At 36.6% G+C, this 24429-nt stretch overlaps 1 protein-coding gene across 9 annotated transcripts in view; it reads left to right on the forward strand.

The window, feature by feature from the left end:
• NRXN1 (neurexin 1) overlaps positions 1-24429 on the forward strand; it is a 1213874-nt gene that overhangs the window by 444937 nt on the left and 744508 nt on the right. For 5 of the 9 annotated variants that reach the window (XM_069583366.1, XM_069583364.1, XM_069583367.1 and 2 more), the window contains one exon: positions 21257-21558. In XM_069583366.1, the coding sequence (XP_069439467.1) occupies positions 21257-21558 (302 nt within the window). Of the gene's footprint in view, positions 1-21256; positions 21559-23676; positions 23722-24429 lie in introns of all 9 variants that reach the window. The other 4 variants (XM_070292299.1, XM_069583369.1, XM_069583363.1 and 1 more) reach the window with 2 other exon arrangements.

Genomic DNA, 24429 nt, shown 5'->3' on the forward strand with positions numbered 1-24429 from the left:
GGACTAGCCATCTTGGGGCCGGTTGTCTGTTTCCAGTTAAATTGTTGTTATTTGTTGCCCTTGTTATTTTTTTAACAGTCTCCTCTGGAATTTGTAGGAGTTACTCCTTTCCATAGACAGAATTTTAAAATATTATAGCTTACTAATTATAAACATACATATATAAATCTAGTGAAATAAATGCCATTTTTATATTTGAAAGAGTAATAAAAAGAATAAATGTTTTTCTTAACAATTCAGTTACTTAACAAAATTAGAATAGAAGACTAAAAAAGGCAGGGCAAAAAATGTTAATTGTATTTTTTCTCAAATCATCATGTGTATCAATTAATGTAGATATTTAAATCATTAGGATTTTTACCTGTTTTAAGATTTTAGGAATATGAAAAGCTTATCCAAACACTACAAAATACTAGCTTTGTATAAAATCTACAGAAAAGATAATAAATCTTTTGAGAACAATACAAAATAGGGCCCAAATAGGTGGAAAAACAAACCGTGTGTCCCTAAATTGGATGATTCCAGGTATAAATTAAATGACAGATTTAGGGCATTTTAACTCATAATCTCAATTTTGGGAGAGGAATTGGGGACTTGATAAGTTGATTCTAAAAGTTAATGCAAGCATAAACATCTAATTTTTTTGTGTGAAAGATAATTTGGGTAGTTTACCAACATGATCTTAAAAGATACTATATAATGACTGTAAGTAAAGCAACCTGGTTCTGTCATAGAAACAGATAAACATGTATGTGGAGACAAATGAGGTCTAGAAATGGATTAAGTATATATGGAGTTTAGTATATGATAATATGGTGTTTAAAAACTGAGGAAGACTATTTTATTTAATAGTATTGAAAGAACCGATTATACACTTGGAAAAAGTAAAATTATGTTTCACTAATGTATCATTCTTATAAATAAACACTAAAGGAGTTACATATTATAGAAATATTAGAGGAAAATATTTTTTCGATTTAAGAAGTGAGGCATGTTTTCTTAATCAAGAAATGAAAGCAGCTTGCCATGAAGTAAAACTCTGATGGAACTGATTTTATAAGATTAAGGAACAAACAAACGAAACTTGTGTACAAGGAAAAGTGGATGACATATGTTGCCAGACACTGTGCTAATAATTTTACAAGCATTAACTCATTAACCACTGGGTGAGTATTACTTTTACCTACATTTTGAATAGTAATTGGAGAATTATGATGTTTAAACAACTTGTCCCCATTCACAAAGCTGATAAATGATGGGGTGGTGATTGTCTACTGTGATTCTAAAGTGTGGGCTCTTAACCACATCACTGGGAACAGAGTCAAAAGGAAATGCATTTAGGCACTGTATTCATCTGCATTTAAATTTATTCTACCAGAAAAGTTGGCATCCACATAGGATATTTAAAGAGGGTGTGTGTGCACGCTCAGTCACTTCAGTCATGTCCGACTCTTTGCGACTCCATGGACTGTAGCCCTCCAGGCTCCTCTGTCTATGGGATTCTCCAGGCAAGAGTGCTGGAGTGGACTGCCATTTCCTCCTCCAAGAGATCTTCTCCACCCAGGGACCAAACCCACATCTCTTGCATATCCTGCCTTGACAGGCATGTTCTTTACCACTAGTGCCACCTGGGAAACCCTATTTAAAGAGTATCTTGGACTATTACTTCTTCTATGTTCAATATAATAGTTTTAAAGAATATAAAGTTTCTTCATAATAGGCTTTAATGGTGTTTAATGCAACTTACTAGATTATATCTCACAGTTCAATAGAATATATCATTGTTTTACTTCTTTGAATCATTAGACTGGCATCCTCTTTGGCAGACAGTGAAAAGTAAACCCTTTTTACATGAAGTATCTTTCCTCACAAATGCTTATCTATTTGATAGGAAATAAGAATAAAAATATCTAGTGACGGACCATCCATCTGTCTCCCCCCTTCTCTCAAGCTAAACATGAGTAACATTCCAAATGCCTAACTCTCTTTATTTTTCACATTGAAATGATCACCTTTACTTTAGATAGACTGCATTGTTCAAAACTATAATGTTAATACTTATAACAAAACTTATAACAAAAGTATGAGGTGCACTCTTGTCCCTGAGTCTGTGCCAATCAATAATTCACAATTTAGTCTCAGCTGGATATTCCTGATAAAAATGTCAGGAATATCTCTTTTCTTTATCAAAGCCTTTTACAATTCATACATAACCAAATTTTCTCACTTCATTTGCCATTCTTTTTCATGCCATCTTAGTTCTAATCAAATTTCATTAATTGTTTGACTTCTCACCTCAAAATATTAACTCATTTTCATTCCCTCACCAGAAGTGCTGCTCCCCAAAGTTCCTACATTTCAAATGTACCATCCTTCAAAAAGTCATTCATGTTTTGCCTTCTCTATTTAATGTATCTCAACACTGGAAATAACCTCTTCTTTCGCATGCTTCTGGCTTCTGATATGCCTTGTATCCTCTTTGCATTTTAAACATCTTATAAGATAACATTGTTTCTTTCAAAGCAATTAATACAGTGCCTCACACATAGTAGGCCTTTAATATGTTTCCTTAAGTAATGATTTAATTAATACCTTGAGACTTCCATGATTTATTTTGCAAACACATTCTAAAATGTGGCTTAAGATTTCAAGCTTTGAAATGCGGCAATTAAGAAAAAAAATCTATTTCCCCTGAATATTTTATTTAGTCCTTTATATACGTACATACAGATCTTGATTCATGGAAACATTTCTTTGAAAATCTTTATGGTTGCAAACATATACAGGTCTATTATGTATAAAGAGGAAGTGTGGTTTTTAGAGAGCAGAACAGACAGCATCAAGAAGGGGACAGACAGATGCAGGAACTCATCAGCTGTCAGGAAGGTCTCTGCAGGCAACACCTGCAGTAGCATCCTAAAGTGCTTTGAAGGCGTGCAGTGGTTATTCTGCTGAATAACTGAATATCCACAGAGCCAAGGTCTGTGACCTTGAGCACAGCAGATCTTTTCTGCTGAATATGATCTTATTCCACGTGAAGTCAAATTATTCTTCCCAGTCGCCAAGAAAACCTCAAAGCTTTCAAACCACTTTGCCCTGAGAGGTGCCTCAAACCTGCTAGGGCAGCCCACAGGACACAAGGACCGCAGAGTGCACTTGAACTGCTTGGAAGCATAAAACTTTCCATTTTGAACAGAATTCAGATGTGTCTAGGTTGTATGCCAAGTATAAAAAGGACCCTGACCTGAAGTAGGAAAGGCTTGAAGGGCTGCTTCTGTGTCTTCCTCAAATCGGATCTAGAAGAAAAAAGCGTTTGTGTGAGTTGAAGAGACTCACAGGCCTGACAGAGCCACGGACATTCTATCTTGAACCATTGGCCCACTCTTCCATTTTATCCCCTTTCAGCATTCAAAGAGTGTGCTTTTTAATTAGTCCAGCAAGAAGCAGCAAATGAGGGAAATGTGGAAAAAGCTCTTTGTCTTCAAGTTGAAATACACGTAAAGAAAACACAAGCAGGGATTTATTAAAAGGCTTTTGTGAGGAGGCTTTTAGTCAGCATTTGACTTGGTTAAAATCCCGACCAATTGTTTATTATGGCACAGCAGCAAAGGAAGAAAAATCAGAGTTGTATGCTTTTGTCTATTAGGAGAAGGAAGAAGAGCCTTAGATGCTTTAAATTTCAGCCTGTGGTGTTCCGAGGTATCACCTGTTAAAGAAAGACAGGCCTGCCAAGGAGAGTTGTTCATGGATGGGTGTGGGCTCCTCTTGCTGTTTCAGGACCAGCTTGTGCTCTGCAGCTTTCTTTCTTTATCCACTTTAATCCCAGCATTTCTTCCCCTGACTCTCTCCTCAGAGTAGAACATCCTTGTTTTTAGCGTCCACCGTGAGATATTTAGCTCCCATACACATTTCATCAGCTTCGGGTGTTAACTCTGACCAGCAAATAAAGAGCACCATTCAAGACAGAATGTTTGCCTTCTTTGAACTTTGGCATTAAATTTTACCAGAAATACATAAACGTTATATATTTGTATAATGAGGGTTTCGAAGATACGCTAAATTTTTTTATTAAGAGAAAACTGAAAACAGTTGAATTCAGCTCTTGGGAGTTTCTATGTGTTTGGGCAAATGTGATTGCCTGAATTGGTAGTACGACTCTTCATTGCTTCTTAGATGCTTTTCCTTCAGGAAGGAAATGTGTAATATCAGCATCTGAATGGGTTGAAGATCCATGCTTGTGCTTTTACATAAAGACTGGCCCTTTTAAAGAAAACTGTGATTTAAAATCAGATGCCTTCAAAGGTCAGTCTGATAATGTATGTACATGGAAGGGAAGAGAGGACATCCACTTGTGTTGCCGTTTTGTGAAATAAAGTATGCAAACTACTTATTACTTAAGCTAAATGCAGATGTAAAGCAATACTATACACAGGCAGATCATATCTAAACTTAAAGAGCTGCAACATTTTGTCACATTATTATAACTAAATTAGTACATTTATAAAGGAACTCTTATTAGACGTTAAACGTGTAGGTCATATCTTTCTAAACCCATGATTCCCTTCCATGCTGATACATTTGAATAACTTGGGAAACTTCTAAAAGTGCCCATGCCCAGGACATTCACTGGACTAATTAAATGAGGGTATAGAGGTGGGGGTCTGGAACTGAGGCAATAATATTTTCTAAGGCTCTTTAGATGGTTTCGTTGTGATGCCAAGTTGAAAACCACTGTGACCATTAAACATTTCATCAAATTATCTCAGTCTGATATACCTAATGAATCATTGATTCAGTTCTTATCAATATAGTTATATATATTCAACTTATGTTTATTTTTTATTGTAAAACAATACAGATTTTTTTCCCACATTATTGGCAATACTATCAATTTAAAATAAAATGCACTGTCTGTTTTTAAGTGGCAATATTTGAACGTTTAAGTCAATTACTTTCATTATAATACTATAAATCAAAATCAACTGCAATATTAAAATTTTGATGTTGAGAAGCTTACATAATTAGTGCAAACATGGTTAGAGAGTCAAGATGTTTACTTCACTTTGAGATTATAGCTGAGAAAAAATATAGGTATTCTTAACTGGCAACTTGAAAGCTATAAAGCTAAACTTTTACATGTTGTCTTAGAGTTATGAAAACTAGTTATCTGAGAAAGAGATTAAGTTAGGATTGAATGTCATGTTGAAAGAGCCAGACTGCCCTATATTCTTCAAAATGAATATTTTCTTCCCTCTGAAACTGTGAAGATGTTCCATTCAAACCTATTTAAAACAGCATTAGAAATGCAACAGAATCTGGTATAAAGACCACAGGATTCAATCAGAGATCCATATTCTGGTGTGAGATACTCACAAGCTATATACTTTCTGCCAAGTCTCTTAAATTCTCTGGGCCTTGGTTTTCTTATCTGTAGAGTGAAAAGGCTGAATTAAATCGGTGTTTTTTACTTTGATTAATTTAATTTAGTTTTTAATTGGAGGATAATTACTTTAAACATTGTGATGATTTCTGCCATACATCAACATGAATCAGCTGTAGGTATGCATATGTCCCTTCCCTCTTGAACCTCCCTCCCCATCCCACCCCTCTAGGTTGTCACAGAGAATTTGCTTTGGGTTCCCTGCATCATACAGGGACTTCCTCAGTTCAGTTCAGTTCAGTCACACAGTCGTGTATGACTCCTTGCGACCCCATGAATCACAGCACACCAGGCCTCCCTGTCCATCACCAACTCCCGGAGTTCACTCAAAACTCATGTCCATTGAGTCGGTGATGCCATCCAGTCATCTCATCCTCTGTTGTCCCCTTCTCCTCCTGCCCCCAATCCCTCCCAGCATCGGGGTCTTTTCCAGTGAGTCCAAGGGACTCTCAAGAGTCTTCTCCAACACCACAGTTCAAAAGCATCAATTCTTCGGCGCTCAGCTTTCTTCACAGTCCAACCCTCACATCCATACATGACCACAAGAAAAACCATAGGCTTGACTAGACGGACCTTTGTTGGCAAAGTAATATCTCTGCTTTTGAATATGCTATCTAGGTTGGTCATAACTTTCCTTCCAAGGAGTAAGCGTCTTTTAATTTCATGGCTGCAGTCACCATCTGCAGTGATTTTGGAGTCCCAAAAAAAGTCTGACACTGTTTCCACTGTTTCCCCATCTATTTCCCATGCTATCTATTTTACATGTGGTAACATATATGTTTCAATGCTACCTTGTCAAATCATCCCACTCTCTCCTTCCCCCACCGTGTTCCAAAGTCCGTCCTTTATGTCGGCGTCTCCTTTGCTGACCTGAAAATAGGGTTATCAGTACCATATTTTGAGATTCCATATATATGAATTAATATACACTATTTGTCTTTCTCTTTCTGACTTATCCTCTGTATAATAGGCTCTAGGTTCATCTGTCTCATTAGAACTGACTCAAATGTGTTCCTTTTTATAGCTGAGTAATATTCCATTGTGCGTATGTATCACAACTTCTTTACCAATTCATCTATCAGTGGACATCCAGGTTGTTTTCATACCCTAACTATTGTGAACAGTGCTGCAATAAACCTTGGGGACATGTGTCTTTTTCAGTTATGGTTTCCTCAGATATATGGTCAGTACTGGGATTGCTGGGTCATTTGGTAGTTTAATTCCTAGTTTTTAAAGGAATTTCCATGCTGTTCTCCATAGTGCTGTATCAATTTGCATTCCCACTAACAGGGCAGTAACATTCCCTTTTCTCAACACCCTCTCCAACATTTACTGTCTGCAGATGTTTTGTTAATGGCCATTCTGACAGGTGTGAGATACCTCATTGTAGTTTTGTAAATCAGTGTTTTTCAAATTTGAGTGGAGAACCTTTTTGAAATCAATTTAGACAAATTAGCATTTCTAGAAAGAAACATTATAAGAGTGCATTACAAGTACAAAGTCTATATAGAGGGTGTGAATCTTGAGTACCTAGGAAGAAATTTTCGAAAGACTTTGAATTGGAAGATCTCTTTAACTTTTACGGTTTTATTAATTGTTCATGAAAAGGGCATGTAGTGTGGGGAAATGAGGGGTAGGCAACTTCTTTCAAGCACAGTATATAAAATATATCCATGTATTCTTGCCATAAAATGTCACGGTCAGTGATCTTTAGAAAGAAAAAACTTGTTTCAATAGGGTATTTGGTTTACTCACTACAGGTAGAAAAGGTGAAAAAAGTATGTAAAATTACAGCTTGTGAATGTGGAAATATGTCTTATCCTTGAGACCAGAGAATGCTCACTGCAAGAAGTGAACAGATGCATTGTGAATTACAGCTACCGATTTAAGAGGTGGTATTATTCAGTCTGGCCAGAATGTTCTCTCATCAGTCAAATGACTTCTAAGCTAAAAAGTGAGAATGTGCTCTGCTTTTTTATTACTTCATTTATATTTCATCAATGTTATTCTACATTTTGTGCTTACTGTTGGGAAATGGGTTCTTTCAGTGGAGAGTAAGGGAAGGGACAGCCCAGTAATTTACAAGAAAACATTGAGTTTCAAACTTAATATGTTACTGGAAATAAGTGGAAAGTAAGAAATAATAATAATGAAGTATCAGGAGTACTACTCCAAATCTTATTAAAGTATTACTTAAGGGAGTAGGTGCTAGAAATACGCTTCTTTTTCTTTTTTTTTTTTTTAGTGAGGTGTGGTTGTTGTACAGTATTATGTGCTTCAGGTATACAGCATCGTGATCCACAAATGTTTAAAGATTATACTCCATTTATTGTTATTATAAAATACTGGCTATATTCCCTGTACTGTGTAATATTTTTTAAAATGTTTCCCAGGGATCAACTGGTCTAGAGACTCAGCTTCTCATCCCTGCTTCATTTGTGTCTAGCTATAGATGCCAGAGAAAAATTTCATAACCTTTATAGGTCTCCTTTTTCCTGTTCTAAAATTTACATTTATGTGACTCACTGAGATTTCTGATGAAGTTTCATTGTTAATCACAAACCAACCAATGTCCTAATTTTAAAAATTGGAGCCTAAGACATAAATGTATATTGTAGATGGCACTAAAAAGGTAATTATAATAATTTCTACATTCTGGGAAGTTTGCTCTTTTAATATTAGATCCCAACAAGTTACCGACTTATTGACAATGTCAGATATTAACCAATGAGACTGTTCTCTTATAATTATTCCCATACATGCCCCTTGTTTTGTAATCCTGCCTATTTTCCCTACTCCAATCATAAAAATCTGAACTGGGAATAAATATTTCTGACCAATGCAAGCTGGGCTAATCAAATTTCATCCTCTTTGGGGAATTAAAAACTGAAATGTAATTACTTGGAGACTGGGGTTCACTGTTGTTGAGTTATATGAGTGATACAGCCTTATAGGAGACCAAAGCCTGTGAGGATCTTAGCTCTTCCCCATGTTTCTTCCCTACCAAGATTTCATGGTTCAGCAATTCCTTCTATTCTGTAAACTACTTCTGAATTCTTTCTGATAAATTCTGTATATTTGCATTAAGCTAGAGTTCTGCTGGTATTGGGAAAGGAATAAAGACCTAAGAAATCTATTGAACAGAATAACTTCTCTCCTCTGTATCTAGAAAGGTACCTGATTTGTACCATTCTTGGGAGACTTGAGAAAATAGTATTCAAAGCAGATGAGAAACCTGGTTTGAGAAATGCTGAGCTTGACAGGGTTGATTTATGATGCTTTCAATACAGCTATGATAGATGGGTGTGGGGAGGTTATGGAAGAATCAGTATATAATTAATAATCATGATGCTAAAATCATTATCTCACCAATCCTTATTTTAAAAAATTTGAAGGTGTGGCCTGGCAACATCATGATAGTCATTGTACTGTGGTCAGCTCTGACTCAGTTACATATGTGCCCATAGTCATGTAGCACAAACCCATCAAGTGGGGAAACTGAACCCAGGATTCCTAATTCCAAACTAATCCATTGGAAAGCATTAGTCATTGTTGATTGGAAAACACTATTCATTGTTGATATATCCTTTCATACATTCATTAGAGAAATATACATGGTCCTGAATTGATTCATATAAACTTATGGCAAAATGTTATCCTCTTAAAATGTTTTATTATTCTAGGAATTTCACTTATATGAAAAAATGCCTTAAATTTGGGAGAAAAAAAGTTTCATCAAACACATTCTTTTAACACCCCAGCATATACTGAACCAGAAAGTCTGTTGAAGGTATTTGTTTCTGGACAAGGAAGAAAAGTGATCAGAATAGAAAGTTTGCTTCTGATAGAGTGTGAACAGAACACTTTCAGTGTTGCTTTATTTTTCTTAAATTTTAAGTCCTTATAGTCTAAGAGGAAAATTAGCTCCAGAAGCTCAGATAGACAGAGGGGTTGCTGTGGAAAGTTCTTTGTAAAAGTATCATCATCAGAAGACTTTAAAGACATTTTAACTAGCTTGTGTAATTTTGACAGCAGGAAAGCAGTAGAATTTGGCACAAAGTTGAGCCTCAGTAAATGTTTATTGAATGAATCGGTGAAACAGTGGCTCAATAAATCAAGAATGTTATAGGACCATAAAATTTTAAAATTGAAAGAATCACTGGATATCACTTAATCCAGCTATGTCCCTTTGCCAGAGAGGAAAATGAGGCCCAGTGAGGCTAAATGGGGAGACCAAAGGGACAGAGAGCTGAAAGTAGCTGAGTCAAGACCAGTGCTCAACTCTCCTGATCTTTACTATGATGTTTTATTTTGTTTTGTTTTGTTTTTTTAGAAAATGAAAAATGAAAGTTAAAAAAAGCACGAAAACCTCATGAAATCATTTTGAAAGTCATTCAGGTTTAAATTTCTTTAAAAGAATAAGTCATCAATAGAAAAACATATTTTTTCTTCCTTTATGCTATTTCCTTCCATCTCTTTTTTACAGCATGAACCTAATTAACCAATAATTTCCTAGAATTAGGGTATTGGCCAAAATGAAATTCTAGTTATTAAATTATTAGGTAAAAAGCTGATTTAAAAAATAAACAAACTACTGGACAGTCTTTTAAAATATGATATTTACTTTTTTAATGGGATTCCCTGTTGGTCAGACGGAGACAGTAGAGAATCTACCTGTAAGGCAGGAGACCTGGGTTCAATCCCTGGGTCAGGAAGATCCCCTGGAGAAGGGAATGGCTACCCACTCTAGTATTCTTGCCCCGAGAATTCCATGGACAGAGGACAAAAAGTCAGTAATAATAGTGATAACCAGTAACGATAGTGATAACCAACAGCTGATTGCTCTCCATATGCCAGGCAATATAAAACATACTTCTTTATATTCACAGCAGAATGTTGAAGATAAATTTTTTGCATAGAATTGTTGATTAAAGCCCCTTGAAACAGAATTTAAGTAACCTCTACTCTAAAGAAAATCTCTAAACACTGGCCACTTATCTCCCTCAGCACTTAGTAGAAGACAGCAAAAGTGATCTTTTGACAACCTCTAACCCAATTCCTGCCTTCCTACTTCCCACGTTCCTTATCTACCCAAGCATAAGAAATGAGTGAGTGGACCAAAGAGTCAGTAGATAATAGGCCTCATGAAAATATACTGTCCAAGGAGAGTCTGCTTACTTGCCCAAGGTAATAGAGAGAAGAGACTGCTGTAGAAGCTTATCTGCATTCTACATTCCTGATGCATGACAGTGTTTGCATCAAACTTGCTGACCTACCTTTGCCTTACTGAGGAGAAAGGGAACTGGCAGGATGGAAAGAGATGAAGAAGGGTAGCTTACAGTCTCAACATCTGGTGTAGCCAGGATGCCTAAGATTCTGTGGGTCGTGCAGACACTGTACTTTAGTCTGGAGCTTGAACCATCTGGCCAGGATTACTCACAAGAAGGCCACTTGCTGGGCTGCGGGGACAGGGGATCAAGGAGCCAGATGCAATGTGTTGGAACCAGAGGATGAAGCAAGTTGGGCCAGACGAATCAACCCCCTCCCCACCTCTCTATCTGTCTCATTATGTTTGGGAAATGCAGTGATGAGGTCGTCAAGCGCACTTGAGTCTACCATTTCAAGGGCATTAGAGGTCAGGGAGGGTGAACCAAAGAAGCAGTTACAGCCAATAGAAGGAGACTGCAGCAGTGGCCTCTGTCTTGTTCTCTCCCTCTCATCTACTCCATCCCAATATACTGGAAGGACCAGGTTTTAAGGCAGGTGGTAAAAAGATGTGTTTTTATACTACATCCTCCCTTTGGTCCTCAGCTCAGACTGTGAATTGAGGGGTGAAACTTATATCTGAGGTGAAAGTTATCAAGTAGCGTGAGTCTTTAATAACCAAAAGACCAGAGATTTAGTAAGTCTGCCCAGGATGTTATTAAGAGATGGGGAAAGGAAGTGACAGTGTGTGCATGTTTAAAATCAGCGACTGAGGGAATATAATGAATGCATAAATAAGTATCCTTTCATGTTTATATACCATGAATATATCCTTTGGATTTTGAGTCTAATAAATTTATTACATGTGTGTTATATTACTTAATTCTCACAACTAACCATCATGTATATAGCTCCTATGCCTCCACTCATTGATCAGAAGACAGATTTTTAAGATGAGTGATTATTATTAAGTGATTATTACTCATAATGTGAGAGTGGGATTCAAACGCAATTGTATATGACTCTGTAGCCCCCATTCCTATGATCTATAACTTTATAACTCTCAGGCTCATTGCTGTCACTTTTATACATATCCAGAATCCAATCTCTATGTAGAAGTCAGACTTTTTAAAATGCAGATCAAATCTTATCACTTTTCAGCCTGCAATACTCCAGTGACTTCCCATTGTACATGGAATAAAATAAAAAAAAGTTTGACCAGAATGATGCCTGAATGGATTATTAATCTCCCTCTCAATTTGAACTTCAGTACTAGGCTTTACATGTGTGGCTTTTTGGATTCAATATTCTTTGCCTTAAGATCAAAGACACACCATGGGTTTCCAGTATCCCTTCTCCTGGTGCAAAGTGTGGCACTCTAAAATTCAAATGTTCTTGGACTTCCCTGGTGGCACAGTGGATAAGAATCTGCCTGCCAATGATATATAAATAAATATATAAAATATTGAACATGGGTTCAATCCCTGGTCGGGGAGAATTTCACAAGTCATGGAGCAAGTAAGCCCATGTGCCGCAACTGTTGAGATTGTGCTCTTGAGCCTCCAAGCCACAACTGATGAGACTGTGTACCACAATTACTGAAGCCCACACACCTAGAAGCTGTGCTCCCCAATAAGAGAAGCTACCACAATGAGTAGCCCTTGCACTGAAACAAAGAGTAGCCCCCTCTCACCACAGCTGAAGAAAGTCTTCTCAACGCAACAAACACCTAGCACAGTCAAAAATAAATAAATACAATACAAGTGTTTTTAGTTTATACTGATCAGTATAAATGTGTGAGTGTGTGCTAAATTGCTTCAATCATGTCTGACTTTGCGATGCTATGGACTGTAGCCTGCCAGGCTTCTCTTTCCATGGGATCCTCCAGGCAATAATACTAGAGAGGGTTGCCTCCATGGTATAATGAAGAATAGCATAAATGAGGAATGTTTCTATGTTTAAACATAGGATCTCTATAAATCTGCTATAAACATCATTGTAATCCTCTAATTATATATGTAATAGTATATATGCTATATATACATATATATATATATATTATTTATTTATTAGGTAGTCATTCATTGACACCCAAAGAAACCATAAGTTTATATAGAGTTGCCTTGGAAAGCCTATATTCACCATGCTATGGGTTTCCCTGGTGGTTCAGATGGTAAAGAATCTGCCTTCCCTGGGTTGGGAAGATCCTCTGGAGGAGGGCATGGCAACCCACTCCAGTATTCTTGCCTGGAGAATCCCCATGGACAGAGGAGCCTGGTGGGCTACAGTCCACGGTGTCACAAAGAGGAGGACATGACTGAGTGACTAAGCACAGCACATACAATACTATGATTTTCTTTGATCGTGTCACTGATATCCACCAGGTTAAAAGATGATGGAGTCTAGTCATAGATTCAACTGTGGGAGTTGAGCCCGAGGCAGGCCCAGAAATTACAATATTGCATACCTGGTGAATGTTTGTTTATGACTTTTCCTGCATGTCATCTGATCTGTGCAGAAGTGAATGGTCATCAAGCCAGTTAAGACATGGAGTGGCCTGTTTTGTTCCCAGCACCTGCAGTTATACATACAAATGCAAATCAGTTGCACAATAGAATTGGAAAATTGCCCTGGAGTATTGAGCTGTGTCCTATTATTTTTTATTTTTATTTTTTAGAGTATGTTCAAGTGTAAATGGCATTTAGTTTTTGGTCATTAGTTAGAAGCTCATTTCATGGCATTATCTAGGGAGTAAGAAAGAGTAAGATTGGAATAAAGAAAGCAAGGGGGGTTTACATATTATGATTCTACTCCAGTTAATTAATGTGATCATGGTTTTATCTGTTCAACCCTCACTCTCTTCAGCTAATAAATGAAAGCATTATGTCAAATAATATCTAAGTCTTTCACTTTCATATTTAATGACTTCACATATATCATCATTAAAATTATGCCTATTTTTCTAGGGTTATCTGATGGATACTTGGCAACTTACTTCCAGATTGGTTGCCTTGAGGTGTATCTGAAGTGAAATAAAACCATGAACAATGAATATTTTATGAAGCTTTATTTCTTGCTGCAAACAATAGAAGCTAACCAGAGAATTTCTGTAGGTTGAATCATAATTGGGAATTTTGGAATGATTTATGACATTTCATCTGAGAGAAAGTCCAGATAAAGAACTATTCTCCCTTTAAAATTATGCTGTTTTTCCTTACAGTGATCAATTGATTGTTTTAATGTATAAATTACAAAGGATTTTGGCAAGTAAAACTCTGCTGTTTTCTGTTACACTTCTTAGGAACTGAAAATTTAACCTGATGTGATTCAATAGGCAGACCTTCTTATTTCTATTTTTCTAAGCTTGCTTTATCTTCATAGTCAGAGACAGCCAGGCTTGTTATTTAATGTAATAATGTAAACTTCTAGTGTGTACCTTTGTTTAGTAAAGAATATTTTTGGCATGATATTCTTGTGTATTTGACTTCTAGAGCAGTAAAACAAATGAAACAAGCCTCCTACTCAAATGTCAGTTTTTGTTCACTTTTTTTTTTTAATGTGTTGATTTTAGTTCCTGGTTTGTGTTGAACACAACCTTAGAATATATTTTAAGGTATAGTGAAACCTTATAAACCTGTGTGATTTGGGACTGTATATATGAAAAGCACGATAATCGAGAACAATAATGTAGGTCAGGTTCTTGCCTTCAGAAAATAGCCTGACATTCTCCATGTAAGTGGAAATAGTAAGACTTCTCTCTGACCATAGATATCTTTGCCTTAGGAATTAGGGTCATTTCCTTGCAGGTCCTTCACTTAGTAAAGAAGTTCAGTGAACTTGAAAGTTGTGGCAACATAGGGTAAAATTAGTGAGACTTTACCCAAAGCATAAGCAATGGGAAGGGGCACTGCTCTGAGAATCAATTTGTGAGTGAACTCGAAAAGTCATATAACCTTTTTTTTTTTTTGTCGAATATTCTACTCTCTAAAGTATAAATCAGTAATTCTTGCTGTTAAAAAGGATCCATTTGTTCAGCTGACCATCCAAAGATTGAACACTATCTGCCATATCCAGTTAAGTTTTGGTTATGTTCAAGTCCTTTCTGTGATGAGAAATTTGTTTTCTAGTAAATGAAATGTTCCACCTATGGATAGCTCTTTTATAAAGTCTATTATTTTGAGATATATTTTCTCATAGCTATTATGCTTTGATTCTATTCACACCCCTGATTCGCTGCAAAATGGAATTGCTCCTCTAGGGAATCGCCTTCCTAATGTTTGAAGATTCTGTCACATATCTTTTAAATTTTTCTTTAGAGGATTTTTGACACTACCTTATGTAATCTAGAAGTCTTTTATCATCTCAACATATATCCAATAAATTCCAGCTTGTCTAAATAGGAGTGTGATAGCAGGCATGAGCCACCTGAAGACCACCCCATCCCTCTTCTAAGAACTATGAATATAACCCATGCCTACCTGAGCTTTTTTGAGTGTCTCCCTCACACTTTGGGGTTTCCCGGTGGCTCAGATGGTAAAGAATCTGCCTGCAGTGTGGGAGACCCGGGTTCAATCCCTGTATCAGGAAGATCCCCTGGAGAAGGAAATGGCAACCCACTCCAGTATTCTTGTCTGGAAAATTCCATGGATGGAGGACCTGGTCAGCTATACCGTCCATGAGGTCGCAGAGCCGGACACGACTGAGTGACTTCTCTCTCTCACACTTTGATTCATGTTCTAAATCCTCTAGATTTCGCTTACTTTGTTTTATCTGGTATGTCTGGGAAGTCATGTTTTCTACATATTCTTCCTTGTTCAGTTGAGTGATTTTAGACCTCAGAATAGAACTCAGATTTTATACAATTTAGATTTTTTTCATTGAATTTTCCTTCAGAAAACTAGATGAGCAAGAATTGTGTATTTTCGTCCGAGTCATAAGAGAGTTGAAAATTGGTGAGGACTGAAATCCAGTGGCACCCATTAGATATCTTTCTCCAACTGTATTATAACAGAAAGCAAATTAATATAGAATATTAGAAAAATAAATCAAGTTTTTGAGCAGTGTATTTTTTATATGTTTCTCTAATTCTGTTGTAGCATTTTGAGTAGTAGACACCCCCTTCATCTAAACAGTGATCCATTAATCAGCACATTTGAAGTATGGTCCCTCAAACAATTATAATTACATCCATGCAGCTTATTTGTATTTTCTAAATCCTGTGAGGTTGCTCTGGAGAGCAAATGGTGTTAAGGGATATTGACATACATAGAAAAGTTTTAAAGTGATGCATAGTTGGTATTATTACTATTGTTGTTATTTTCATTGTTACTAATAAAAGTACTATTAATAAAGTAGTGTCTTGCTCCTATCACCCTATTAATCAGGAAGAAACGACCTTATCAGATGAATTCGTTTTGTTCTCAGTCATCTAGATTATGAATTTAAATTATTTTTTGAAATATAGTATAAATACTAGAAAGTGCACATATCATTAGTGTATAGCTATATGAATGTTTGCACTCTGATCACACACATAAAAAAACCCAGGTCAAGAACAGAATGCTGCTAGTACCCCCAATGTCCTCTTAACTAGTTTCCCCTTTATTTCTATCAAAGGCAGTCAGTACCTTGACTTACAACAGTAGAGATTTAGTTTTATTTTTTTTTATATGAATGAAATTATGAGTATCTTCTCTTTTGTCTGGCTTTTTTTTTTTTACTCAATGTTATCATTATGAGTTTTATCCATATTTTTGCATGTAGTTATAGACCATATATTCTCTTTGCTGTTTAATATAATATTCTATAATTATGCCCCAATTTATTTATCCATTCTACTATTGATTGGCGTTTAAGTACTGTCCAGTTTGAGGTTGTTATGCAGAGTGCTGCTGTAAACGTTCTAGTGTGTCATTCTGATGATCTTGTGTTCATTTTGTTGGATGTATACTTATAAGGGGAGATTCCTGGGTCATAAGATAGGCAAATTTATCTTTTAAAGATACTGCTAATTTCAAAAAGCAGTTCTCACCAGCAATACATAAGAGTTCCAGTTGCTCCACATCCTAACACTTGGTACATTTTGTCTTTTTCACTTGTTTTATTTATTTTTTTATTCATTGTGGTGTAATATATTGATATTTTATTATGGTTAAGTTTACATTTCTCTGAATTCTAATAAAGTTGAACATCTTTTCCTATAGTTGTGAATCTAATTTATTTTTGATGTTTATTGTTTTAGAACATATTAGAAATGCATAAGATATTTGGATCTTATCTTTTAAAATGGATGTAGACCCTTTCTTTAATTGTTCAACAGGAAAGCATGAATAACTCTTTACTGTGCTACTTGGTATTTGCATTTGACATAGCACAAAACTTAATGATAAAGACAGCATGGTAACAAGGACGAATTATAGTTCTCTTGAAGAAAATTGAATGACTTACATATTCTCATATGGTAAACAAATTCTTTCTTGAAAAAGAACCTAACAAAAATATTTCCCTGCTTAGATTCATGTCTCATTTATGATTTTTTGAAGTAAAGTTATGTTCTACAGGGTGAATTCTTCCAAAACTACATGGTTGCATTTAATGAAAATTTAAATTATCTTAATTTGGTATTAACATAAAAAGAGTGATATACTTTCATTTTTGAGTAATATGAATATGATGGTGTAAAATGTTATTGACATTCATATAACTTCACAGATTTCCATCTAGTAAACTATAAACTCTAATATTTAGTACTTTTCCTTTGGCTCTGCCACATTATCTGGATTTATTTTGCATAAATCATATTTGGAATGATGTGAAGTCTCCTGGATAAAATGCTACAGCCTCTTAACTAGCAACAAGCCTCTTCAAGGACCCACTCTCTGTTCTTTAGTATTTAAGGGTAGTAGGCTGAATTTAAGTCCTCTTCTGTGACTGGCATTTTCTGAATTTGACAGTCATTTAAACTCCATGTGAATCACTTTCCAAATGATTAAAACTCAGGCTAGAAGATCTCTAAAATTCCCTTTGGTTCAGAGACCTCTTCTGAGTATTCAGTGGGGATGAAAAGTTTGCAAATATCCTCTTCAGATAAGTGAATCTCACCATATCTGATGTATGTATATGGATATGAGCCAGAATTCTTTTGGCTCCCTATTCCTTGAATTCTCTTGGCTCCATATTCCTATTACTCATCAAATGATCAGAGCAGTGAGGAGAGAGTAATGGATTGAAAGAAATTGGGAATGTTATTTTTATTGATTATGGTAACCATTTTCTGAAGACCAATACCTTTATAATACGTGATGTCCCCATGGGGTAGCATAAGGCCAAATAGTGCTTATTGCAGTTGGTCGATTTTAAACTCATCAGCACTCTCATTAATTAGCATTGGATAACAATGACTTTTTTCCATAGCTTTTACAAAACCTGGAGTTTTTCTATCTTTTCAATTTTTGTCAATTTCATGGCTGCAAAATGAATTCTGAATTTGAGTTTTGCCTTTCCCTCAAGACTCAAAGAATTGAACATCTTTTTTATTTATTCTAATAGTATATACCAGTTTTTCTATGACATTGTTGTTGTTGTTCAGTTGTATCCAAACATCGTTTGCCAATTTTCCCATTTTTCAAATCTTTTTTTTTTCCAAACTGATTTATCAGAATGCTTTGCAAATCCTGTATTGTAGTCCTTTGCAGATTAATATGGTATGAAAGCATTTTCTGCCAACTTGATTTAGATTCTTACTCTCTTTATGGTATTATTGATAAACAGGTGTTCTTAATTTTAATGCAGTTGAATATATCAATACTTGATTAGTTTTTTATGCTTGTTTAATAAATTCTCCCATACCTCCATATCATAATTTCTTGTCTTAACAAAAATTTACAGATTTACCTCACTAATTTATGTTCTTAGTCCATGGAGAATTGATTTTTGTAAACAAAATAATGTAAATATTTAATTTCACTTTATTCATCTAGTTAACCTGTTGTCCCAACACCACTTTTTGACTAATCGGTACTTTTCTCACTTTTTTGCAATGCCTGACTACATAAATCATTTTCGTATATGCATAAGATTATTTTTAGTTTGATTATTATCTTTATTCTCTCCTTTTGTCTATCCTAATGAATTATCTTTACTATCACGATTTTCTAATAGTTGTTCATCTTTACACAGGAAACTTCCTTAATCTTCTTTCTCTGATCTATCTTGGCTATTTTGGGCTCTTTGTTTTCCCATAGAACTTATAGAAGCAGCTTTTCAAATTTGTTAAAAAAAAAATCATTGATATTTTTGTTGGAATTTCACCTAATCTATCGATCTGTTTATATGTTTAAAACATTGGTTTTCCCCAGTTCATAGAACCCTGCAATCTGTCTGAAGTATCTTAAACCTAATAGATTTTGAAGATACTTTTGGTCTTTCAATTGTACAATTATATTTCCTAATGTGATTTTTTTTCCACCTGTACTCTTGATAATGCTCTTAAGTTTTTCTTTTCTTCCTACATTAGCTAGGACTTGAAGCACAGTATGTTGATAGCAGGCATCTTGTTCTATAACTGATCTTAAAGAGAGTTTTCTAGATTTCATAATGAAGTATGGCATATGCTGTTTGTTTTAGATCATTTACCATATTTATTACATTAGTTAGGTTAGGAGGAAGACATCTATCATTTCTAGTGCCCACCAACTTTCCCAGATGTTTGTACAGCATAATCTCATTATATCCTGAGAGACCGGTATCACTAACCATGTTTAGAAACTGAAATTTTAAAAGATGCATAATTGCCCCCCAGTACAGTTAACACGTGGCCTGCTAGGATCTAAATTCATACTTTAGCCTGTTTCCCCCCCCCCTTCATTATATCATAAATATTTAGCTGTGCTGGCCCCCAATATCAAGCCATTTGCCATATTGAACTGACCTGAGAAGCAAACACCTAAACCGTAGACTTTCAGAGAAAGGGATTAGGTCAGTGTTAGTCATTCCACTATCGCTGAAGACTAGCACCGGGCTTACACCTGCGGATTTCAGCTAATAATTTGAGTATATGAAAGGAAGGGACCTTTTAGTATGGATCGGGCTGACATTGCTATGACTCTGACTAAATTGTAGTGGGTTTGGCCTGACCACTAGTCTTCACTAATAGTTTACTAGTAGGTAATAACTCTTCCTCAAGGGTTCACTCTCTTGTGAAAGTTCTTAGGTGCTCACTATCTTACTCGGTGCCTTGCCTTGCCTGCCTGTATTAGTTACAATGCTTTCTGTATCCAGAGAGTCAGGTCATTGGACCCTGATGAGCTGAGACTTTAATTTGAGCTCCAATGCAAAGACATGACATATATGTCTACTGAATGAAAGTAGTCCTGAGTTAAAATCCTATTGCCAGGATAAAGATAAAAGTGAGACCCCTGTTGGTCTTTGAACCCTCCAGTGGGCACAGTAGAGATGCTATATTACCAGTGAAACAGATTCTCTAGTACCACTTGTAATTCTATGTTTATAGTTTATTAGAAGCTGAGTCCAGACCATACGGTCTCATTTTTCTTGGGACCATGCCATCATTGCTTAGAGAGTTGAGGGAGATTTTGGCTTCTACTTTTCCTTTGATTAAACTCACTTAATTAGTAGGAAAAGACTGCTCTTTCCAAATAGCCACCATTTCTGTTTGATTTAACATTTTGTGGGATCCACGTTGTTACCCCTAAATAAATGTGGAGAAGACTGAGAAATATAGAAAATGTTGAGACCTCATTTACATGCTATTCCCCTGAGAATGTGCTGGAATTCTTACCAGTCTCATAAAAGTCAGTCTTGCCATCTGCTTGGTGAGATCAGAGAATGAACAAATAATCCAGCTTCTGCCTTTAGGCCTTCTATCACTGTCCCCTCCACCCAGGGAGAAAAAAAAAAAATGCATTTGTTCTATAAGAAATCTATTCACTCCCAGACCAAATTCTGTTATTTTTCTTCTTTACTTTCCCCTCACCAGATAATTTGTTATGGTTTCTCAATGGTGGAAATATTTGGCTCTTCACTGAGAAGATCTTTGAATATAAATACCTCACTGAAAATGAAAATAACCTCAGTTGGATGGAGAGAATGTTGCAAACACTTTGGAATCCATTGTTGCCAGCAGAGTAGAACCATCCAATATGTATTTATGGTACCTGACTCGTGCCCTGGAGATATCACAGAGCTACTTGCTCTGATCAAAGCTCTTGCAGTGATACTTAAAAATTAATTGAATTTTCAAGAATGTCAGATTTAGCTATTGCAGTTGATGGCCCAATAGCTGATGTTTCTTAAAAATATGCTGCCACCTACAGTATTGTTAAGGAATAGCAACCTACTCCAGTATTCTTGCCTGAATTCCATGGACAGAGGAGCCTGGCAGGCTACAGTACACAGGTTCACAAAGACTCGAACAGGACTGAGTCACTAACCCTTTCACTTTTTCACAGTGCTGTTTAAGGCTCTTGTCATGAATGTTAACTAGACAAAGAGTTAATCTGGGGGCTGATTAGTTATCGTTTCTGTTAAGATTTGGTAATTTGCATAGTATATTTTCTTTACTTATGCATATGTGTATCTGTTTCCCTCCAGGAAAAGAAGAATATATTGCCACTTTCAAGGGATCGGAATACTTCTGCTACGACTTGTCTCAAAACCCCATTCAAAGCAGCAGCGATGAAATAACTCTGTCCTTTAAAACCCTTCAGAGGAACGGACTGATGCTTCACACCGGGAAATCAGCTGATTATGTCAATCTCGCCCTGAAAAATGGAGCTGTCTCTCTGGTCATTAATTTGGGATCAGGGGCCTTTGAAGCACTAGTGGAGCCCGTGAATGGAAAGTTTAATGATAATGCCTGGCATGATGTGAAAGTCACCAGGAATCTGCGTCAGGTAACAGCGCAGTGGATAAGAGAGTAACTGGCTTTGTTTTTCGCTACAGCTGTGTCTGTGTGGTACTTGAAAACCCTAACAACATGAGATAGGGCTCCTCAGATTCGCTTACAAATTAGCTTTTTCTTCTTCTGAGATAAATCTTCCTGCCATACTTGAGCAGGGGCATATCTAGAAAGTTCCAGGGGCCCAAAGGCTGTTTTGACTCATCAACATGTGACAGTTTCCCAGAGGGCTGCAAGGTCATCCCTGAGACCTGCCCTTCCTGTGACGTGTGTGATTCTGTTGTGTTTTTGGTTTTTTGTTTATTTGATTTTAAATTATAGTTTTCATGGTGATCATTTGAAAGCATGTACATTGGGATCATTAAATCACAGTTCCTTTTTTGTAGTTAAAAAAAAAAGAAAAATCAAAAAACAGTATGTTTGTGATTCAGGATTGTGTCGATCCCTACTTCCTCCCCAGCCCAATCTGAATGAGACTCCCCAATGAAATGAGGACAGAAAAAGCCCCTGAAGGGAGAAAATGTATTTGGGGATTTCCACATCTCCTTAAGAATCTATTTATGAAGAAATATTTATTTGTTAGCACAGACACTTATGTTAAGCCCCAGATGTCTCTGCAGAGACCAGTTCATCTTCTAAATGCCCATTTCTATTTGATTATATTTTTAAAAAACTCTTCCAAGTGTCTACATATTAGAAAAATATGATTTTTTCAGTCTATCTATGGGCCCCCATATACTGTATGCTTTTAACTGAGACATATTATTACAGTATATATATATATATATATATTCAGATGGAAATGAATAGATTGTCCTTATATATTGAACATGATAAGTTTTGGTTACTATTTGAAATTTTATGATATTGCAATGTACCATTTTGTAAAGTGTTGATAGTGACTAATTTTTCTGCAGTACATGCTGATCTCAAACTAATATCCTTAACATATTTGTTGTTTCTCTGAACAGTTGCAGAATGACCGGATTGTCTCTGGTTTTCCTTTACTAAAACAGCCTTCTCTTTCTGAGCTGTTAACTGACTAACCTTTTCTTTCCCGCTTCTGAAAGGCTTAAACTGTCCAAGCTAGAGAAGCAACCAGGAATTTTAGGAGTGCAGGGTTAGTCTAGCTGAGGCAGAGGAGCAAAAGTAAAGGATTCCTGAGACCCTCCAAGACCTTTCAGAGGCCTTAGTGTCACGGGAGGGGCCCTGCATGTTTCTCACCTGCCCTGGGGGAGAGTTTCCCACCATCAGGGTAGCTGTAGACCACAGACTTCTTACGCGTGTGTCTCTTTAGTTTTCCCTTTTTATTTTCCTCTCAGATTCTCACCAAGAGGCCGAAGTCTCATTTGAGAGAAGCACAGAAGGAAGGGTGGGGCTTGAGGAGCCCACTTTCTAGATTTGCCTTTGCTCAGGTTACAAACCAAACTGCGAATTGGTAGCTCCAAGGAAACTGCAGTTATACAGCCAGGGTGCATGTGTGGCAGGATAGATTAAAAACAAATCCATTCTACTCATTCTATGTGTCAGGATCTTTGCTTTGTTTCATTGCAGTAAACTGTGATCCTAAAGTCCATCAATATGACCGAAGGAAGTTTTGGAGTTGAGGAGGAGTCCTTGTATGCTGTAAAATTGAGTAGTAGGGCAATGCCAACCAATTCCTATGAATTTGCAGGGGCTGGGGTGGGCCAGGGTGGGTGGGGGGGGACCATTTCTGGGCAGAAGGTGGCAGTGGTCAGCTGATGAGCTTTAGGCTTTTGAGTCCCTTTTAGACTTTAAATATCTGTCAGACGTACTCAGGGAGACAAAGGAACATTGCCATATGTCTGTTGCTGTCTCATAGCAAGTTATGAACAATACTGGCAGGAAAAATATTACCTCTGTGGGAGGCCTATTTGTTAGTCTGCTTTTTTCTTGTAAAATTTTTTTGCCCTTTTTCTATGTTACTAACATGCTTAATAACTAACATGTCATTCATGGAATGTTTCATTCTACTAACCGTTACCTGAATCAAAAAATGTACTAACATGGTAGAGACCATCATATTTTTTAAGTAACGATCGTTATTTTGTTCACAGTTTTTAATTTCCTTTCTCCCCCCTTCTCCACAAAGCACTCAGGCATTGGACACGCTATGGTAAACAAACTACATTGTTCGGTAGATATCATTCTAATTGTTTCTTATTTTGGGTTTGCCGTGTGTTTTCTTTCTTTCTTTTAACTGTAGACATCATTAACAAAAGAGGAACTGCGGTTGGTACTCTTCTGCTTACTTTGACCTCCTTCTTTTCATCTGTTGTTGACCTTCTTATTTTTTACCTGTTCCTGTCAACTTCTGTTTTCCAACTCACCTGTAGGGGCATCGTTAACGTTTCGAACGTTTTGCATCCAGCTGTGGTTTAACACGGGATAAGACAAAATGGTGGCTGGCCCGAGTGACCGCAAGCTCAGCCAGCCTCAAACCATTCATGACGCATGGCATGCGCCCTTGATTTGGGAATGCTGGAGATGCCACACCCACTCATCTTTCCCTCATCATCGAGCAGTTGTGTGTTTTCCTTTGGTTCTCCCTGTTTCCTTTCCTTTCTGAACTGTCCTGTCCCTCCTGCATGTGCACCTCAAAGTGTGCCGCTTCCACTGGTTGTTTTGCGCCCCCTCCCCTTTGGCATGGACGCAGGCACTTGCATGCTGGACAACTGCTGCTCAATAGTGCAAACAGTGACATTGCTGGAAAGAGCTTGTGCCTTTTCTGTTAACAAGGTGCACGTGTGATTAGTTAATAACAGACAACTAAACTTTACTAATACGTACACCAGCAAAACTAACCTAGGAAGCATTTTACTAACACCATTTTTGTGTCTGCTAA

The sequence above is a fragment of the Ovis canadensis genome, chromosome 3 (assembly GCF_042477335.2).
Source record: "Ovis canadensis isolate MfBH-ARS-UI-01 breed Bighorn chromosome 3, ARS-UI_OviCan_v2, whole genome shotgun sequence".
NCBI lineage: Eukaryota > Metazoa > Chordata > Mammalia > Artiodactyla > Bovidae > Ovis > Ovis canadensis.